At 30.3% G+C, this 21,467-nt stretch overlaps 2 protein-coding genes across 4 annotated transcripts in view; one reads left to right on the top strand and one right to left on the bottom strand.

Moving 5' to 3' along the window:
- LOC118200200 (uncharacterized) overlaps nucleotides 1-1,268 on the bottom strand; it is a 28,686-nt gene extending 27,418 nt beyond the window's left edge. Inside the window, exon 1 of the mRNA XM_035372140.2 lies at nucleotides 1,112-1,268. Within this exon, the coding sequence (XP_035228031.1) occupies nucleotides 1,112-1,174 (63 nt within the window). The 5' untranslated portion in view covers nucleotides 1,175-1,268. The remainder of the gene's footprint in view (nucleotides 1-1,111) is intronic.
- The window catches only part of LOC118200199 (TBC1 domain family member 2B-like), a 146,745-nt gene extending 125,979 nt beyond the window's left edge, over nucleotides 1-20,766 (top strand). For all 3 annotated transcript variants that reach the window (XM_035372134.2, XM_035372138.2, XM_035372139.2), the window contains 2 exons: nucleotides 6,517-6,594; nucleotides 10,614-20,766. In XM_035372134.2, coding sequence (XP_035228025.1) covers nucleotides 6,517-6,594; nucleotides 10,614-10,706 — 171 coding nt within the window. In that variant the 3' untranslated portion in view covers nucleotides 10,707-20,766. The remainder of the gene's footprint in view (nucleotides 1-6,516; nucleotides 6,595-10,613) is intronic.
- Nucleotides 20,767-21,467: the final 701 nt, after the last annotated feature.

Raw genomic sequence — 21,467 nt, forward strand, 5'->3', positions numbered from 1 at the left:
AGTTGAAAATAATAAAATAATATAAATAATTAGTTGAAAATAATAAAATAATATAAATAATTAGTTGAAAATAATAAAATAATATAAATAATTAGTTGAAAATAATAACAGGTTTTCGAAGCAATATTAAAAATGAAATGAAACTGTCTATAAATAACCAATACCTATATATAACATTACGCAAAAGTAGACGTTAACGTTAATTTTAATAAATGGTAACATTGCATGTAATACTTCTTAAATGGCAATAGAATAAGTGATAAGTATAACAGCTTAATCTTTCATTTGCTGTATCAGAAGTGTATTCCTTAATCAAGACAAATTGACGTAAAGAAAATTGCTGTAAATAGTGCAGTCATAAAAAAAAAGTTTAGTAGCAATAAGTAAATATTTCCTCTCTGTAGCGAGAAATTTTCATTAATAATAATAATAATAAATAATTGGTAAAATTTGGTAAGCCAAGGCAAGTTAGTTATGAAACAGCAGGAAATTAAACAAAACCAAAAAAAAAATAATAATAATAATAATAATAATAATAAGAAAAAACGAGTTAGTACTACAGTAAGAAAATTTATTTGATTATAATAGTTCTATTAAATAAATTTTCAAAGTTTAGTAAACCCAGTCACGCTTGTAAATGGAGAATATGAAAGCAGAAAAAAAAAAAAAAGTTATTGAGAAATAAATTTTTAACTTGTGCATCGCAGTTTCGTATGGAATTCAAGATTTCTCGTGAAACACTAAGATTTTAAGAAAGTCGACACGGAAAGAAAGGAATATGAAATAAAGTAAAAACTTTTAATTCATCAGTGCAATTTATACGTGATTAGCTCATTCGTCACTATTTGTTGCTTAATTTAGAGCAAGTTTTTGCTCTAAATAAAAGTATGACTTTGGGAAAATTCAATTGAGTCGCATTGAGTAGAAAAATTAAATTTGCTTAATTAAGATGAGCATCACTCTAGCAACGGCGCTAATTCGAGAACTCTGCAGCGGCGACTTGTCTGTGTATCAAACATTTGCTTTTCCCGTCACTGATTCCTGGTCGATTAAGAATTTCCAACTGTTTGCATGCTGTAAAATAAAATTGTGCGAGATTGATTTCGCTTACCTCTTTCGAATCTGTAAGAGAAGCAGCACTTGCAAAGAAAATCAAAGCCACGAACAGGTACATCTTAATGTACGATTTACGCTGTCCTGGTCAACCCTTTTTTTCCCTCCTCCAATGCTGTCTGCATCTCCGTGAGCGGCTGCTGTCGAGGATCACTCCCAGATGGCGCCACTGGGCGTTACTATGGAGACGGTTCTTCAATGTACCAAGACGATGCTGGGTTGCTGAAGCTTTTGATTAGAATCGTGATCAGTGCAGAATTTACGTATAGGCTACACAAGCTATAGCGCCCCCCCCGAAAAAAATTAAAATGTAGTATAAATATACTATAACAGACTTACAAACGACCCCGTATCTTAAATAGCTTAGGGCCTTATCAAGTTTAAATCCGGCCCTGATCGTGGTAGCCAGATTTAAGAGCAGTTGATATCTTTATTCATTAAACCGACTGAAGGAAAACCTTTTCGAGGTGTTAGGTTGTAATTTAAAATTTTCAGATTACATTTTTTTAATAATATTTTATTACAAATTAGAAGAATTATTTAGGCTCATAGAGATTAAGAATTTTAGAATGTAAGACACAAAATGGTAAAAAAAAAAAAAAAAAAAAAAAAATTCATTTACCGGTACATAGCGTTAGATTCTTAATACATTTCATTTCGAAGCTTATTTTCTGATCTCTTAGGTAGGACTAATATTGAAGTCCTTCATAGCTTAGTGCATTGTTAAGCGAAGATGTACGCGGTTCTGGTTCATAAATAAACCCTTCTCTGAGGTACTAGTTCGTAATCTGAAAATTCCAGATTGCGAGTTTTTGGTTTATTTTTCTCACTTTTTGCAGGTGAATAAAACTCTAATAATAAAAGAAATGTCACCCGCCCATATCAGTGAAATTCAGAACAGTTTCGCTAGAAGCGGTCAGTGTGCAATGAGCGAAATTGTTCTATGTTGAACTGCGGTGCTTAACCACCAGGGTGCCTGGGCGCCATAGCCCTACCCCTCATCGAATAACATGATAAAAGTTTCGAATTATGAGAAATATAACTGAATGTGCTAAATAATTAAATGAGCAAGAGTTTAAATTCATAATTGCTAATAGTTAAATACAAATTTTTAAGTACCTAATTACTAATCCATACATAATTAACTATTTTTTTAACAACTATTTCACAGAAGAATACATGTACACACAAGAGAAACAAAATACGAAGTGCGACGCCTTAGTGCCAATAGTAAAAACAAAAAGCAAGAAAAAAGAACAATATACAATAAAGAATCTGAGCAACAATTTGCATAACACATATACAAAATTACACATTACTAACATTTAGGATCGCCCTTGGGCGTTTACTGAAATTGGGGTCCCTAGTATCATAACAATAGTTAACAACCACAGTATTGTCCAGAAGTTCCTGTTTATCATAAAATGCTCTAGATAGGCGGCAATAAAAACAAAAAGATCCTCTATTCTTAACTGTTTACGAATTTGGCTATTCCGAATGTACCAGGGGGCATTACATATCATACGCAATACCCCGTTTTGGGCAGCTTGTAACTGCCTTCTCAAACTTTTGCACGAGTATGCCCAGACGGGGCATGCATAACTAAGAATTGGACGCAACATGGTTTTGTAAATGAGCAACTTATTATCAATAGATAGAACACTGTTTCGAGCAATTAAGGGGAAGAGTGAAGCTTTACTAGCTCGAAACTTCCTGAGAATATGTGTAACGTGTGGGTTCCATGTAAGAGATTTACTGAGGATTACTGAGGAAATTGTTCTGAATTTGGCTGCTATGGGCGGGAAACATTTCTTTTATTATTAGAGTTGTAGTATTTACCTGGAAAAAGCGGAAAGAATAAATCAAAAATTTGCAATCCGGAATTTTCAGATTACAAACTAGTACCTCAGAGATGGACTTATTTATGGTTAGAAATGCTAAAATATTCAAAATGTCCTAAAAATGTTTTCAAAATTATCCTGTACCAGTTTCATAACATAGCATTAGTTTGTTATTTATTAGTTACAACATTATTGCAAATCTTTATGAAAATAATCAGTTAAATGTATTATAATATTGAATGTATTTATATACGTGTATCCATTAGATGTATAACTAAAAATGAAGACCTAAATTATAAAGGATCCTTAGAGCTTTAAAATCACTCATTTTTTTTTTAAGAAGTTAAGTTGAAATTAAAATTAAAGATCGCATATTTTACCTAACTGCAACATTCCCAGGATACACTGTGCACGTTGGAAGGTAAATTAAAGTTCTTGTGTTTTGTTCAGTGACACTACTTCTTATTTATCAATTTTATTTGTTATGTCAAATCAGTACATCTCCTTTGTTACATAAAAATGGGTTCAAAAACTGGCTAGTTTTGAATTAATTTATAAGGAATTATATACAGATGTATTCAAATTTTCCCTCTTTCATCTTTTGCGAATTTTGTTATATGTATAAATAATTAAAATAAAATTATATGTAAAACTAGTACTTCTTGTGTAATGGAACATGAAGTTCCTCGAAGATGAAGCTTTGCCAGAAAAATAAGATTAGACATCCCTAATCCCTCAAGTCTATTTGACATTGAGGTAAATGGCTATCTCCCTAAATTGGCAAGGTATTTCCAAGTTGGCGATGGTTTTATCAACTAATTTTTGTAGCAAGATTTGGCGAGAAATAATCAAAAGTTGCCAAACTTAGCCACTGTTGGGCAATATTTTGGTACAGTCCCTGTATAACTGCAAGTGTTGCTGTAATTGAATAACTGTAACTGTAATAGTATCCATCCCTTAAAAAATGTAACTTTAACCATATGTGCTTTCCAGTAATTTTGAGAAATAGAAAACACTATAGATTTCTCAGCAGACAGAGGAAAATTATATAAGACGAGAGAGAGCATCAATTCTCAGTTTAAGTTCAGAGTTTTTAATTCAGAGCTGACTTCAAAGTATTGACAGATCTCCGTGTGAGCTTTACTCTTTGGTTTCGCTTTGCATTGCATTGTGTTTAACATCATTAGTTGTTTTAAGTGGTACCTACAGATTGTGTAAGCCCTTTCTGTTCCACTAATGATCCAACCTAATTTTGTTTCAACCACTACTAAGGAATTAGACAGTCTGTGAATCTTGCCTGTAAGTACTTTCCAATAAAAATCCACTCCTATCAGCAAGGAAATTTTCAAAGTGTTATTCCCTTGTCCCCATTCATTGGAAAGTTGTATTCCCTGATTTTTAATAATGTTAACTATTTCATTTCTAGAAGAATGAATATGCAATCCATTAATGACAGGAGTAATTAAAGCTTCTATTTTGATTTCATATTGATACTTTGAAGTATGCAAAATGAGACTAATTTTTTAACCTTCTGCTCTTCCAGTATAGTGCAGCCCAATGAGAATATTTTTATATATTTCTTTCCCATAACCGGTAGTTTTAATTTTTTACAGATGCCCTACATAATAAATGTTCGCTGCAATGTTGTTATTATGTGTTAGAGAGCTAAGGCCACTGGTTGTTAATCCTGCCTCTTCCATCTATATCCTTAGAGATTAATAATCTGAAAATTATCAATACAGTCAAAAGTCGTTAATCCGGACTCGTCGGGACTTCGGCGATTCCGGATTATCGATTTTTCCGGATTATAGATCATCAGTTTAAATCTGGTAAGATGGCATGCAGAAATTACAAAATTAAAAATAGGAAACCGTAATTTATGAAATAAAGAACAATTATGATCTAAATGGTATCAAAATTTACAAAAAGAAAAAGCTTAATATTTATTTGTTTACTTTATTAAACATTTCTTTCAATGTAAGTTGCTTCGTTTCATGTGATAATACTTTCTCTTTAATTCTATTAAACAGACATAATTTCTTGTTTAGTTACAAAGTTCCGCTGTTCAAGTCCTATAATTGCTTTGTTGAGAATACCGACTAATTTTTCGTTTTCAATAACCTCTGGGTCACTTTCTTCACTATCGGATGCGAATTATAATGACGAGGTACTTGATTTAAATCATATCAAAGACGGAGTACATCGAGATGAAATACTACACTTAGTAAGGAATTATAAGCCAAATAAAATAAAAACATCTGCCCTGAAGATAAGGATAGTGCTGACAGATCAACTTCCAATCCGCGGCGTGAAATTGATAAACAGATTTCGGATTTCAAAACATACTTTCGCTTTGTAGATACAAATTACATATTGGTAAATATATATCGGAAATTTGACATAATCGAAATTAAATGCGCATGCGCACAAACATATTCGCAGCCGTAAAGGTCATACGCGCACTCTTAAACGCCCCGGATTATGGGTGCCCGAATTAACCACTTTTGACTGTACATTCTTTGCACAAAACACAGGTTTAATACGATTCAAAATATCTACGTATATTTACAGATACTACATATATTATTTAACTTTGGCATGGACAGCATGCAACTTCTCCCTTCAGAGTTCTCGAGCGATTTCTCACCTTGAGTTCATAATTTGTTACAAAGTCACACAGCAACATCAGATCTCAACAAGGGTTGAGTTGCAACTCCACCCTACTAAGAAGAGCTATAAGTGTACTTTTATGGAAAGTGACTGTGTGGTTATAGAAAGTGGCTATATATAAATGTGAATAATTTTTGTAAAATTATATGAAAAATTCTAGCATTTTTAGTATAACGTAGCATGAAAATCTAAAGAAGCGAAGCTTTTCCAGAAAATAAGAATACAGAAGCAAGTCTATTTACTATTGAGTAAATGGCTATCAAATTGGTGAGAAATCTCCAAAAGTCACCAAATTTAGCGATATTTTGACCCGGTTTGTGTATAATTGTTATGGATATTGTAATGAATAATTGTTATTCATCCTATATGTAACTGGAACCGTATCTGGTTGTCGTATGTCTTCCAGTACTTTCTCGAAATTGAATTTACAAGACATTTCACAGTGACTGGGTGAAAACACTATAAGACCTGAGAGAGCATCTGCTCTCAGTTGTTAGTTCAGAGCTGAATTCGCAAAATTGAGATATTTGTATGAAGATATTGAGATATTCATTGCTCCGAGCTTTGCCTTTTAAATGCACTGTGTTGTGTTTAATGTTATTAGTAGTCTGAAGAACTGATTGTTCTCTTGTATGCTAAGGAGCTATATAACTACTTTTATGAAAAGTTCTAGAACTGTAAAGTTTTCTTTTGTGAAAATAAATTTTATCAGGTTGTTATTGGTTCTGTGTGCTCTCAATCCATTATGAATACCTATTCACCCAAAACATCTTTTTGCTTTAGCTTTCTTTTGTTACATTTAAAATTTCGGAATAACTGTGCCTGGTGAGTATTTTAAAGAAAGAATTCTTTCCTGATAATTGACTTATGTATTTATTTTTTTGTTTTTTAGATTGCTTTCAACTGGTTGAATCCTTTTCCACAAAAAACTATTGATGTCAGAAGAACACACCATCGTCAAGTTGTAGAGGTATGCAGTTTAAAAGCTGTGAATTTTTTTATTTAATTTATTTGCCAAAGTACTCTTTCCAAGTCTTTAATTGGAAGTTTATTTATAATCTGAACCACCATTTCTTTCACAAGATTCTACTCTGTATATTAAGATGCTTTGTAAATTAAAATCCTCTTGGACAGATAGTGCATGATTTCCAAATGTAGGCATTATTAACCACCAGGGTTACTGAAGTGCTCTAGAAGGGCAGTAAGGGTGCACAAGGCTAGTGGATAATAAAAACATGCTCTGAAAATATAATTGTCTGAATATTTTTGAAGCAAATATTTAAATTTTTATTTCATTAAATAAATATTAAATCATACTAGACTGTCAATCGACGTTGCATGTAAGTTGCTCCGAGCTGCATATAAGTTCATATTTCTATTCCAAAATAAAGCCATGGAAAATTTTAGGAAATTTAGGATTCATTCCAACTCTTAATTGATATGACAGTTTTCCAGAAAACTGTAGAAGTAACAAAGTAGAATTGTTAAAAAGTCCTGCACAAATGATTATTCTGTGCCAAGCTACTTGATGTATAATTTTAGAAATGTTTTTTCTCCTTTACAACAGTACTACAAATGCTGTTAATTATCAGTTGGGTGTATTATGAATTAAATATGTTATTAATTATATCACTTAGATGTATTTCTTTGATAAGATGTATCCCTTATTTTCAGTTTGTTAACCAAAAAATAGAATGGAGGTGGAGGTATTGAGCATAAGAAAATAAAAATGAACGAAGCAAAACATTAAAATAATCTAGCAGATGTTTTCAACAATTATTTTTCTGTTTATTTAGAACAATAGTACTTGTGTATAAATGAGTAATTTGGGAAAATTTACTACTTTGAAATAATTAGTAATGCAGAAAAATTTTTGTTTATAATATGCCTTTAATTCTAAAATGTATCCTCTTTTTAACTATGTTTATATGAGAAAAATAGTGTACTGTAGAATTGAAAAAACACTATACTGTAAATTAAATGTATTTTAAATGATACAATTTAGAGTTATTATTAAAAAGTAAATAAAAGATGGAAATAAGTAAACAATGCTCTTTTTACTGTAAACTGAAGTAATTAAATTGCATGCCTTAATTTGAGAGATATTGATAATTTTACAGTTCTTGTGTCATGCCATATGGTAGCATGTTGGAAACTAACTATTTGCCTGGCTATATGAAGGTAGGTAAATAGTCTTGTGTTTCATGCAATGGTAGCACTTACTAAATGGCATGGAAATATAATATATCATTGTAGAGCATCAAGTTTTTCTCAATGTCCAATGAAATAAATAAGATCGCTGAATGCTACGAGTTTGATCTAGGTGAACAAGCTGGCTGCATGGTTGGTTTCCCCATGCATAATATGAGTATGAACCTGTAGTAAAAAATTATGTAAATACCACTGCTGGCATGGTGTAGCATTAGCATGCTCAGGATACACCTTGCAGACTTCAAAATGGACTGATGGTTTTATACTTTCAATTGTATCTGCTGAGGGAGGTACTGAAGATGATGACTGTCTACTGAATCACTGAAGCATTTTTTAATCCCTTTATTGCCTTTATTTCCTTCGCCAAGTGGATGATGCTTGCAAAGCTGTTCATTCTGAATAAAAGAAATAATTGTTTATCAAAGAGTCACTTCATTTGCAAGTCAGATACATACAAAACTGTTTCACTTAGAATATCCTCCACAAAAGCATCCTTCCCTTTATAAGCCCCTGTATGCTTTGCTGTATTCATTTTTTTTTAAGTAATAGGAGAAAAGCTTCGGAATAAAATAATAAAGAATATTTTCCCTTTGGCTTTTTCTTTGTACTAAATAAATTTGAAAAAAAAAAAAAAATTAGATAGTAAATTTTAAAAATAACGTTTTAGGTTGAAGTGGAAAAAATGGATACCACAAAATTAATCGAACATTTTCATAATTTCTACTTAAAATCGTCTGCAATAAATAAAAAACAATATTTATGGAATTAGTTTAGATAAAGAAGCTAGGCAAAAATCTAAAAATCATTTGATTTTATAATTTGAATTTTCTTTTTAGAAAATATTCATTATTTCAATGTTTTCTTGCAATAGCTTGGTCATGAAAGGGAACATTGTTAGAAACCTGCAGGTTAGTTATTGAATTATATTATACTTTAAAAGAAAGGGAAACCTATTAAAAAAATTGTCTATTTACTTAATACAAGTAAATGTACAGTTTTTGATATTATTAAGTGGTATAAGAAACAGGATTATATTCGAAACAAAAGAAGACCTGGAAAGCCATCTTAGTTATCTGATGGAATGAAATACTTTATTGTACGGAATATTAAAAAGAATCCAAGACTGAGTGCTAGTAAACTTGTTTCAGAACTTCACGAATTATATGGAATATGCGTAAATACAAAAACTCTAAGAAGAGTAATACGATCTGCAAGATATCATGGGCGAGTAGAACGAAGAAAATTTTATGTCAGTTAAAAAAAAACGAAAACTTCTACTCGCCTTTTCAAAATTAATGAAACAAAAGGCACCTAACTACTGGGAAAAAAGTGTTGTTTACTGATGAAAGCAAATTTAACATCTTCAGATGGAATAGCTCAGATGGACGAGTGCTGGGGTGGAGAAAACCCAGAGAAGAATTCCAGAATCAAAACTTAGTACCAAACACTGCAGAGGAGGAGTTATGGTATGGTAGTCTATGGCACATTCTGTTGTTGGTAATATAGAGTTTAAAGATGGTATTATGGATCAGTATAATACCTTGACATCTTGAAGTGAAATTTGGCATTGTCAGCATAAAAACATAATATACAAAATAGTTTTAACTTCTACCAGGATAATGATCCAAAGCATACTGCATACAATGTTAGATTCTGGCTGTTGTATAAGTGTTCGGAAGTAATTAAAGCATCACCCAATCACTGGATTTTAATCCTATTGAACATATTTGGCATGTACTAGAATCAAAATTTCAAAAAAAAAAAAAAAAAAGCATATCGTCATGGCAGCAACTGAAAATAGTGATTCAAGAGGAGTGGCATAAAATAAGTCCAAAAATAACAAAACACTGGAGTTAGTGCTCAAAATATGAAATGAAGTGATTAAGTGTAAAGGTAATCAATCCCATAAGATATTAAGAAGTACAATGTAAGTTTTTGTCATTTTTGGTTGTTACTAAAAGTGACTGATTATTTTTATGAGAATATTTTTTTTCTCATTAAGCAAACGATATTGATTTTCAAATTTAATTTTAATCTCTTCAAAAATGTAAAAATATATTGAATTTTTATAAAATCAAAATAAAAGCCTTTTTTTTTTTTTTTTTTTTTTTTTTGTTTTAATTTATTTTAGTTTTTGTGTTCATTAAAGATTACAAAAATTCAAAGTGTCCGATCATTTCTGTGAGCCACTGTATGAGGAACATCTTTAATTTCTTTCAGCACAATAATATTATGATCATTATGCATCATATTTACAAAAGTCTTTATTCTGTACTTTTTTCACATCATAGATGCATACTTTCAGCCATAAAAATGTTTTAGATGATGTAGATGTTTATATTTTGACATTTGTAAATTTAAAAAGTCACTTTTGTAGGAATTACAAAATCCAACTTTTTATGTTGGCTGCTAGTCTCTGTAGTTCTATATAGTAAGAGTTTTTCTCATTATAAAAGGTAAAGGATAAAACTTTTAACTTCTGCATGACAAAAATTGACTAAATTTGAAAATTTGGGATTTTCGATGTAATTTTTGAATTTTCATCAGAATTAGTTAATAAGATCAAGGGCATTGTGTCTCGTGTTACCATGGTAAATCAAGAGTTGACTTTAATTTGAAAGAGGAATTAAAAATCCTGTATTTTGTGGAATGATATCACTTGTCTAATTGTATGAATAGTAAATATTGTAGTATCACAATATAAGATAATGGCTTCCTAAATGGAAAAGATTAAACTATACATGTTTCTAACATCAAAATTTAATTTTCTTTTTCCAGGCTGAGTTAGAAGAATTAGAATCACAGCGAAGATCTCTTCCAAGACCAAAAGAAAAGTCTCCTTCTATGGACTACTTGAGTGAGGAAGATTAAACTTTAGTGGACTTTTAAAAGTTCTAGTTTTAATTTCTTGATACCTTTGCTTAAATGTATTGGAGAATCAGAGAAGATGCTTACCAATAGACCAAACTCAAATTAGTTTGATGTATTGGTAATAGATGCAAAATGAAAACACCTGCCCTTTTTTTATTAATGCTGTCTCAATTCCCAACATAAGAAATTTTTTTTCTTTTAACTAACTATAAGCAATTATTAATACTTTAAGATTAATTTATTAATTTCTGGCCACATTTAATTATTAAATAGAATTTACTTTTTATGTGGGAAGACTGTTTTAGCTATAACTATTTTATTGTACCTTTCATTACAAAAATTTCCCATTTCTCCAAACTAACTAAACAAGACAATCAAGACAGAAGAGAAGCACTCCAAAGTAAAACGTAAAATAGTCAAAGTGACAACCTTGTGTTTGGCATAGATTTTAGCGGGAATCGACTTCTCTTATTCATGGATGCAGTTGCTAGTCTGAAGATCACTCTACAGGATGTTTAAAAAAGTTACATGATCTCACAAGTGGATGGTCATAAATCCATGGTATGAATTCAGAAGTCAAACAACAAAAATCAGCGTTAATTTTCAAAATTAACGCTGATTTTTGTTGTTTGACTTCTGAATTAATACTTATTCAGTGTCTTATTGTGTCTTAATCATGGTATGAATTTAAGGAATAGATCAAAGGACTTAAAGTTTGCGGCTGAGAAATTTCGGTTGCATGACAGATTTTGAGAAAAGTATACGAAATTAAAATTTTTGTATAGATTTTAGTCAAAACCCTATTTTGACTAAATCTTGCATAGAGTCTTGACTAAAATCTGTGCAACAAGGTTTTGTTTTGTCTATTTTATGAGTTACTAAACATTGTTTTTCTCTTGCGTTTTGGACTCTTACCAATATTATGTTTTCCCTTTTGAATAATACCTGGAAATTCTAGTTATGTCATAACTGAGAATGAAATGCAGTAAACCCTTTCAAAGAAAACTACATGTGGTTCCAGAAAACTTTGATCATCTGTGGATATCATCATCTCAGAGAGGTGATGTTCTATATTAATCTCCATTTATGTTCTGTGAAATAGTGGTCACTTTTTAGAGGTGATCATCTTGAAAGCATTCATGAATAATTCTTGAATATATTCATGAATAATAGTGATTATAAAATAAAACCTGCATTTCTAAATCTTCTGGTTACAATGTAACATTTCAAAATGCATTTTGGCATAAATAAATAAAAGTAGTACTTGCTCTTTGCAGCTTATAGAACTAAATAATTACTGTTCAACAAAATTATCCAATGTTAAGATACTATTCAAATTATTAAGATATAGATTCAAATTAATGAACGAGCAAAGAAATGTTTTTATATTTGAGTATCTTATAATGGGAATTGACTTCTCTTATTCTACTCATGGATGCACTTGCTAGTCTGAAGATCTCTGTACAGGATGTTTAAAAAAAATAACATGATCTCATAAGTGGATGGTCATAAATCCGTGATTTGAATTTAAGAAATAGATTGAAGGGAATAAACTTTGAGGCTAAGAAATTTTGGTTACATGACAGATTTTGAGAAAAGTATATGAAATTTAAATTTTGCATGGACCTTATTGACAAAAGGTATCAAGTGAAAAAGTGAAGCTGATTTTTTTTTTAAGCATTCAATTTTTTTTATTTAGTTCTGGTTGTATATTTGAAGCAGTTTTAGGCTAATCAGTTACAACAACATACTAATTTAAGAATGAGTCTGTAGAAATTCAAGGCATAGATTACTACAAATAAATATTTGAAACAAGCTATGCAAAATATCAATACCAAATGATAGAAATAAAAAAAAATTATTATGATATTTAGTGCATTATAAAATTAATGTCATAAGCAGAATTTTGTACTTATTGAATAGAGAAAAAACTTAATTATTCAAAATATAGCTGAGCATTTTCTTTAGCAGAATTAGTTACATGTGAGGCTAAAAACACAAATTTTCCATAAATGAAGAGGCAATAATTTCTATTTTCTCAGAACACAAATCCTAATGGTAACAGTAATCATTGTATGTATGATTTCCTATGTTGAAAATCTTTCTATTAATTTAAGGCAGCTGTCAAACAAAGTTAAGTTTCCAAATTTAAATATATAAAAGATGCTTTCATATCAAATGGACAGCAATTTTGGCATGAATTTTGATTTTCATTTGCAGAATTGCAATTTTTATTTAATGAAATTCATTTCAGAATCAAATTTTCATGTTGCACTACCTTTCCCTTTCAAGACATCTTTCATGAGTCAAGAAAGAAATGTATCTGTAGGTGATCCATGCAAAATTTTAAATTTTATATTCCATTAAATTTCAGTTACATAATTTTTGACAAATATTTTCAGTAAATCAGTGAAAATATTGACTCAAATTTTCAATTACTATATAAATTCAATTTGTTTCTAATTGTATATTTACTTTATTTACTTGTCCTTTAGCCAAAATTTTAGCAGCCTGCGAGCATAATTTGATTCATTTCTTGAACTGGAATTAATAATTGTAGTTAGTGGTTTAAGAAATATTTATTCAGTCAGGCAATTTTTTTGCAGAACTGCCTTGTAACTAACTACCTATGCTGCTGAGTGTTCCCCCCTTTTTTTTAAATCCATACTTTTAGCCCACACAAATGTCAGAACATTCCACATTTGTTTGTTTATTTTTATTTCTATGTATATTTCTATGTGCTGATTTGTGTTTAAAATGATTTTGTGATAAACCAGGGTTGTAAAACATGAGCTTTTTTAATGAGCGTAATAAGTAACTTTTTGTCTTGCTTTCAGCATGCCACTGGCACCACACCAAAATCATGAATTTATATTTTTTGCTATTTTCATTTAAATGCACATAAGGTTACTTTGGAATGTTTTAGACCCAGTATTTCTACCTTTTTCGAGGGGAAGAGTAGAGGCGTATCACTAAGTCCTTATTTGAGCAGTTTTTTTTTATACTCCAGTAATTTTTATCTTTTATTTTTACACTACACTACACACACACACACACATATGTAGGGTAAAAATAAGTATGTAGCATACACTGAACCAAAAAGCATTATTGATTGATTTATATGATGCAACATGCATAGCTGTCAACTCTTCCGATTTTATATCACATCCTCCAGTTTTTAATTTTTAATCTTTATATTTCTGAGAAATTAATTGCACAAATTCCATTCTCTCATTCCTAGTGAGTATCAGCATAATTTTTCTTCTTAAATTTTATTTTGAATTGTCATAGTCTATTGAAGACATTTGTAAAACATCTTATGAAGGTTCAGCTAATATTTAATCAGTTAATACTTGTATTTAATTTTGTTTTATATAAATATATGATGCATTACTAAGTTTTTCCAAGCAATATTTTGTACATTCATGCACTATAAAGTGAGTTTTAGTCAGTTTGGAATTTTCTTTTTTTAATGCCATTGCTGAATAGCATGAAAAACTACCAGTTTTTTCAAATTTCAAGGTTGGCAGCTATGAGTTAGTGTCACATGTGTTTTGTAATAGTACTGTTATATGTACTACAATGCAATATTAAATTATGAATTCATGCAAAATAATCTTGCTGTAAAATGTTAATTAAAAGTGGCAATTTCAGGTACTAAATTATATAAAATCGCATTCCTTTCCTTCTAATGATGATTAATGGTTCCAGAAACAATCCATTTGCTAAATTTAAAAGTATATTATTTTATAAAGAAATAAAGGAAATATGTATATATGGTAAATCCATTGATGTTGAAATCTTGATCTCAAATGGTATTTATAACATTCCCACAATTTGGATAGCTTATAATATAGGTTTAAAAAATATGCAAAATATAAATGCAGTGCTTGTTTAGTTGTATTCTAGTCATCTGTGTTAGCATTTCATAGCCTATAGATTTTTTTTATTTTTTAATTTAATGTCTGGATCCTCTGCTTAAAAATTTAAGCATTTTCCATAACTACTACATGAATTTTACTTTTTTTTTTTTTTTCCTGCAGTAAAATTTCTACCCGAGTGGTATATACTCATTAAAATTTGTCTTCAACATGTGAAACTTTTAAGTTCTACCGGAGAAACGAATCAGGTTGATAAAATAAAATAGTTTATGATTTGAGAAAGATTTCGTATTTTGAAAGTTAATATGATTTTGTGAGTAATTTTGTTTTAGCTGAGTCCAAATCTCAGCTAAAAAAGTTCTAGTTAAAAAATTCAGATAAATTGTTTTTCATTTAATTAATTCAAAGCGCTTGTGAATATAGTTATAAGTAGTGATTTTAAAGGCACAGTTCATATTTTATCAAAAAACAATGTTTGGAAGAAAAATGAATACATTCATTATATATTTTATGAACTCAAAAACATTATGTGCAAGAAACAAGACTATAAAGTAGAGCAATATTTTGTAATGAATAATTAATTATTTGATGCTGTTCATTGAAACAACACCAAAAACAAAATAGCTTTTGATATCAGATACTTTTTATATTATTAGATATAGATTACTATAATATTTCTAGATTACTGTAGATTTTGTGTTATTAGAAGCATAATAACATCTTTCTTTTTGTGGTTTGGTTAGCAGTTACAAGAACAACAGTGCCTTGCATATACAAAATGCATGAAATTTTTTTATTAAAATACTTCCTACTTTTTTCATTAAAATACTTCCTACATTATATGTGATTGTACCTATATTTTATGGGTTTTTAATCAAAAACATATAGAACATCAAAATTCAGGCATTTTAATTAGCGGGTGAGTTTTTTTTTTTTTTTTTTTTAATGTATGGTAATTGTAAAAAATAGCTAGTCAGACAAAGGTTTTACACAGTACTTCACAACCCTTATTGGTCAGAATTCTTCCGGTTCACAAGAAATCAGTAAGGATTGTATTTGAAATAGTGATTCATATGTAAATGTATTTTTGAATCACTTTTGCTTTTCATTTCATTTTTTCTCATGATTATTTTACTAATTACCATAATTTTGCTGACCAACTGGGATAGTGAGTTAGCGACGCTGACTGCTGTACCCAGGTTCGAATTCCGTAGAAGGCGTGGGTGTTTGTAAATGTATAGTGTCTGTTCGGCATGGGCACACTATGTGGAGAGTAAATCCCTCTTGAGAGGTAGGTGCTAGGGAAAGAAAAGTGGGAAATCCTCAGACCTGTCCCCCGGGGTGCTCTCCATCAAAATTGGAGGCAGACGTAGAGTAAAGTCATATTGTCACTCGTATGGTGCTCAAGGCACTTGCCAATGACAGTCGCTATTTTGCAGTCCTTGCTATTATGAATTCCGTGGGCTTGTTCTGATGTAGCTGTCAGAGAAGTGAGATGAGTCACATGCACATAATTTTAATGCCGACTATAATTTTATTAAATGTGCAATATATGTTGATTAATTTTATGCCTTTTTTGCAGTAGCAATAAATAATTGACTTATAGTTGTTATAACTTTTTGTTGCTTATATGAGTTACATATAAAATGATCCTGCATTTTCACTTAATTAAGTACAACAATGATTGTAGAGATTGTGTGTCAATATCTAGTCTTTACCAAATTTTAAAGTGTTATAATTTAATATATTTATCAATAAAGATACATTTAATTCGTAATTAACTTCAGTTGTAGAACTAAAATAAAATCTATTCATTGTTTAATTTTAGATGATAAATATTGAAAAAAATTGTTTAAAATTACCTATTTTTTACTTACCACTTTATCATGTAGTTTTATTCTAGGACGAGGTAACTTATTTTTATGTGGTTGTATAAAATTTTGTTTGAAAAATTATTCTTATAGGGATTGGGGAGGGAAGTCATTATTATAAAATTATTTTATTTTCCACCTGAGATTTACACAAGACTCACAGTCATACTTATTTACTTCTCTTGCATTTAAATAGTAAATATATTGAGTTTCTATTTCTTATAATAAATATGCATATCATATAAGTTTCAGTTGCTAAAATTTTGTACTATTTATTCAAGAAGATTTAAAGGAAATTTAATAAATGTAGTACATTTAAAAATTTTGATTTTACAGTTTGATCAAAACTTTTTAATTTATTTTCTCAATGTAATTTGGTGGGTGGGTGGGTGATTTAATTAAGTAACAATTCAAACTGTTTACGGTTTTTATGAAGGTAAGGAGACTAGAGCTGTTTCAAGAGTTAACATAGATAATCTTTAAATATGTAATTCTAAAATCTCTTCAGAAAACTGAAAAGAAATCAAAACTACTTTTTTATCTTAAAAGTTCATAAAACCACATACGAGTATATTTACAGTATGGCATTTATGGATGTCGCAAGTTGAAATCAGTTTGAAATTGCATCTATCTTGTTCTTTTTTTAATGAATACTTCTACTAGACTTCAATAAAATTAATTTTTCTAAATCTTTTAGTAAACATTTAGCAGATTTTAGGTTTATGATTCGAATGGAAAAAAAAAAAGACGAAGACTTGATTTTTACGAACGTCGAATATTTTTCAAGACTTGTAGGATTCAAATATTGGAGTATCTCCTTTCTAGTAAAGGCATATATTAGAAGTAACATTAGTACAAATATTTGTAGTTCTTTCACGTTATGGACGTCTGTTGTCTTGTCTCAGTTTTTACCGTCGCGTTTTACCACCAAATGCGTCACTCGCTGCCTTATTGCATTGATAATTCACATAACTTGACAAACTGTTAATCCTTAGAAGCTGTTTCAAGTGCGTTTCTCATAAGACTCTCGATTGTCTTTCGAATTCTAATATTGCATTGCATCAGAACTCGATTATGGTCTGAACTGTCTTTTAGATTCAATCTGTAAAAACTGTGAGAATAATCCATCTGTATATTCGGAAAAACTGGATAATTGAATTCTACCCCCCCCCGACCCTTGTCAGCCAAATATCGTACTTCCAAGATCAGTAGACAAATGGGGTTAGGCTCTTTTTAACACTCGAATTCAGTGGCATTACTTGATAGAGGCTGACATGAAAGCAAAAAAGAAGTAGGGAATAATTGCTTTTGAGCAGACTATGAGTCAGTAACTTCACGGAAGAGCAAACTTTGTGGTATACTACCAGTGCGCACTTTTTCCATTCAAAGAAGCCACCAATTATAGACAGCTTTTAATTTCAGTACTCTGTGTAGGAAAAAAGGTATAAGAAAATAAATCAAATGAAATAGTAAAAGTTTATGTAGATTTTTTTTTTTAAATTATCGACTTCAATTTATTAAAAAATGTGTACTTTTAGTAGATCTGTTGGAATTATTAATTTTAAAAAATTAATAATAATAGCAAATTAAGCTGAGGAATAATTAGGAAATTGAAAAGATCTGCAGATCTAACACGTATACCGGTTTTAGCGGTATTTTCAATAGGGAAAGAAAATGTTCATATAAAAATTGTCATTTGAATGCTATTTAAAAGAAATGTATTCTAAAATAACATCAGTTAGGTTTGGTTTATTTGACTATAGGAAAGCACGTGAGAACTATCTGCCTAAGGGAAGGAATAACTTTAAGGAAATTGGCTTGTATCCACATCAAGCATGAGGAAGACCGCGAAAAATGCGAACGTAGTTAGTCCGTTTGCGGAAATTTGAATCTGAATCAAAGTAATGTGTTCAGTGGTTTTATCCCCTTAGCCAGTTGTGGACCATCATTTAAGTTGTTGTAATTTACCTCACTTGTATGATAGTAGCATCAGAACAAATCCATGAATTTTATCATGGCAAGGAGCTTAGGATTAAGGTCGTTGGCATGGTCTTAAGGTACCTTATAAGCGACCTTACGAGTTTGCCAACTTTTGAAGGAAAATACCCTCCTGAGGGACGGTTCGAAGGGTCTTCTTTTCCCTTTTGTATTCTACCAAACCATTAGCTAGGATGCTTGGCCTTCCATATATTTTAAGTGCTGTCATGCCCAAAAGACACTACACATATAAATATCTAATCTTTCTTCCAAGATTCGAATGCGTACCCATTGATACAGCGACCAGTAACACTAACTATTACATCGACCAGACGGCATCATTTAGATAGATTGTTAAATTAAGATTAAACTGAAGATGAATGATAAAGGATTGCGTTACCAGCGTTGACGATTTTTGATGGTCAATTCATGAATCGCTAATGTGAGGCCATACAATAAGTTTAGATGCGTCGTTAAAATAAAATTGAACATTATCGGTGGCACGCAGTTGGGCGGTGAATGTCAGTCAAAACATAGATCTCGATATGGAGCTTTGCAATAATTTCAGATAGGTTTTAAAATGAAAATAAAATCTAAAGGCACTAGTACTTATTAAGACTATTGGTCGCCGGTGACCCGTGTGTTTGCAGTCGTTAGAAGTCAACTAGAGGTGTGTGACTGTAGAAGTCCCTGGTAATTAAACTATATTGGAGTTTGCAGGAACTTAGAAAGATTTGTAAATTCAAATTAAATCTAAACGAATCAGTTTTTGTTGAATGCTACTAATAACCCATATGTTCACAATCACTGGAAGTCAATTTTGATGTGTGTGAACTTGGATCACTGGCTGTCAACCAGTGGAAGGTAAATTTTGATAGATTTTCAAAAACTAAATTTAATTTAAATGGACCAGTTTGTATTAAGAGCCACCGATGATCCTCATGTTAACAATCACTAGAAGTCAACTTTGATGTGTGTAGATTTAGAGGTCATTGACTGTCAACCAGTTAGAGCTTTGAAGTAAATTTAGATTGATTTTTAAATTAAAAACCAAAGAAGAGAGATACCTATTATGGTTGTTAGTCCCCAGTGACCTATGAATGCTTATAGGTCCGCTCATATGATGGGTGTGGAATATTGAAATAAATTTAATTAACTTATTAAAATTAAAATAAACCCAAAGACATCAGTGACCTTTCAAACTGTTGATCGTCATTCACCTGGAGTCATAACAGTAGTAGTTGTAATAGCAGTGTTTGCCAAACTAAGTATATGTTAAATACATGGTACTGTAACCTTATGAAATTATCCCAAAATTTTGGGAATGTCTTCTGCAAGCACTGTGTAATTTAAACAATAAAACTGGTTTAAATAATAATATAAGAGCTAAAATTAAGCACATAATTTTATTTTCATTTATATTACGTTTAAAAATAATCTTTTAATTGTATTTCACTGTCGTATCTTTTGATGTCTGGAAAGCTTTTAGCGCAGTTTGCAAAATTTTAAAATTATTTCTTCATATTAATTGCGCTATCATGCATATAATGCCCTCGCCTTGGCTATTGCTGTTACTGCGTTAGACATAAAATTTTTAATTTATCATGCAGACGTTATTGCTTATAAGCCAGTACACATAATACAGCTGTTTTGCAAAGTAAATATATATTTATTTCTGAAATTAATTTGTAGCTGCTGAGTAAGCAGAGAGATTAAAAAGCAATAAACACACTTCTCAATAAGATTTTACAATTTTAATAGTATAACTGATGATTTTTATGAACATGTAAGATGTTATATAAAATGATAAGACGTAATCTAGTGTCGTATATTATGTATCGCATATGAAAGTGTTGGTCCTCCCCTCGCAAACCAAGAAAAAATTAAAAATATTTTAATGAGTAAACGTTGAATTCAGTTTTAAATCACCAAGAAGAAGGGGAAAAAAAAAATATGTAGCAAGAGCTCCAACTAAATCTTAAACATAATTATTTAAATAGAGTTTGTACATTTCCAACTTTGATGTATTTTGAAAAATGCACCAAAATAAGTTTGAATAACTCTTTATGGAGTTCGATTGGTTTTTTAAAGCTGAAATAAATATTATAGTGGCAATAAAACAGAATTGCGTTTGAACTGCAGCGTGGAAATGAAAATTCAATATAGTTTATATTTACTGGTATTTTTATATATCTATTTTTAATAGCAAAATGTTTTTTAATTCATATGTGAATGCTATTACTTAATGAAATATTGATGTGCTATTTTGCAAATGTAGTCTATTTTTTTAAATTGTAATTTTATTGCTAATAAAATGTCTTACTTCCCTTGCGTATGTGGTGAATGTACATGATTCGAAACTCGTGATTAATTTTTTGCACAAAATAAATTATTATCTGAATTTCTGCACAAAATAAATTATTATCTTGATTATCTGAATTCATTGGTGCCATAGTGCTAACGAGTAATCCATTTTCATATTAAAAAAATCAGCTATTTCATGTAAACCAATGTGCAATAAAGCCTCGATTATCTGAACGGAGTTGGTCTTTAAGCGATCGAATATTGCATTTACATATTTAAAAAAATGGTTATTGACAATAAACTAGAATACTATTCGATTATCCGAACTGTATATAATTATTAAGCTTTCGGATAATGCATTTTGGTATTTAAAAATATAAAAATTTCGGGCAAACCAAAATATGCGATCTTTCTCTTTCCATTTCAGTTTTTACTAGCAACAATTTAAATTTCCTTCAAGATCCATCTCTTTTTCGTTAAAAATTCGATTTAATATTCAACCTTTTCTCAGCATTCGATGGTTCTACTACCTAAAGATTACTCATTTCTAGCTTTCAAATAAGCATTGAGAACCAATTCTTTTAATTTCTTATTTGTTGTTCTTTTTCAGACAGTTATACATAATCCGTTGACCAAATTTCAGTACAATATCAACGAAAAACTGAAATATGGCCGCAGTTACTGGCTTTTATGTTATGTGCGTGAATGTTTTTTAAGTATTATGTAAT

The sequence above is a fragment of the Stegodyphus dumicola genome, chromosome 4 (genome assembly GCF_044657685.1).
Source record: "Stegodyphus dumicola isolate Sdum_Otavi_A_Nest chromosome 4, ASM4465768v1".
NCBI classification, from domain to species: domain Eukaryota; kingdom Metazoa; phylum Arthropoda; class Arachnida; order Araneae; family Eresidae; genus Stegodyphus; species Stegodyphus dumicola.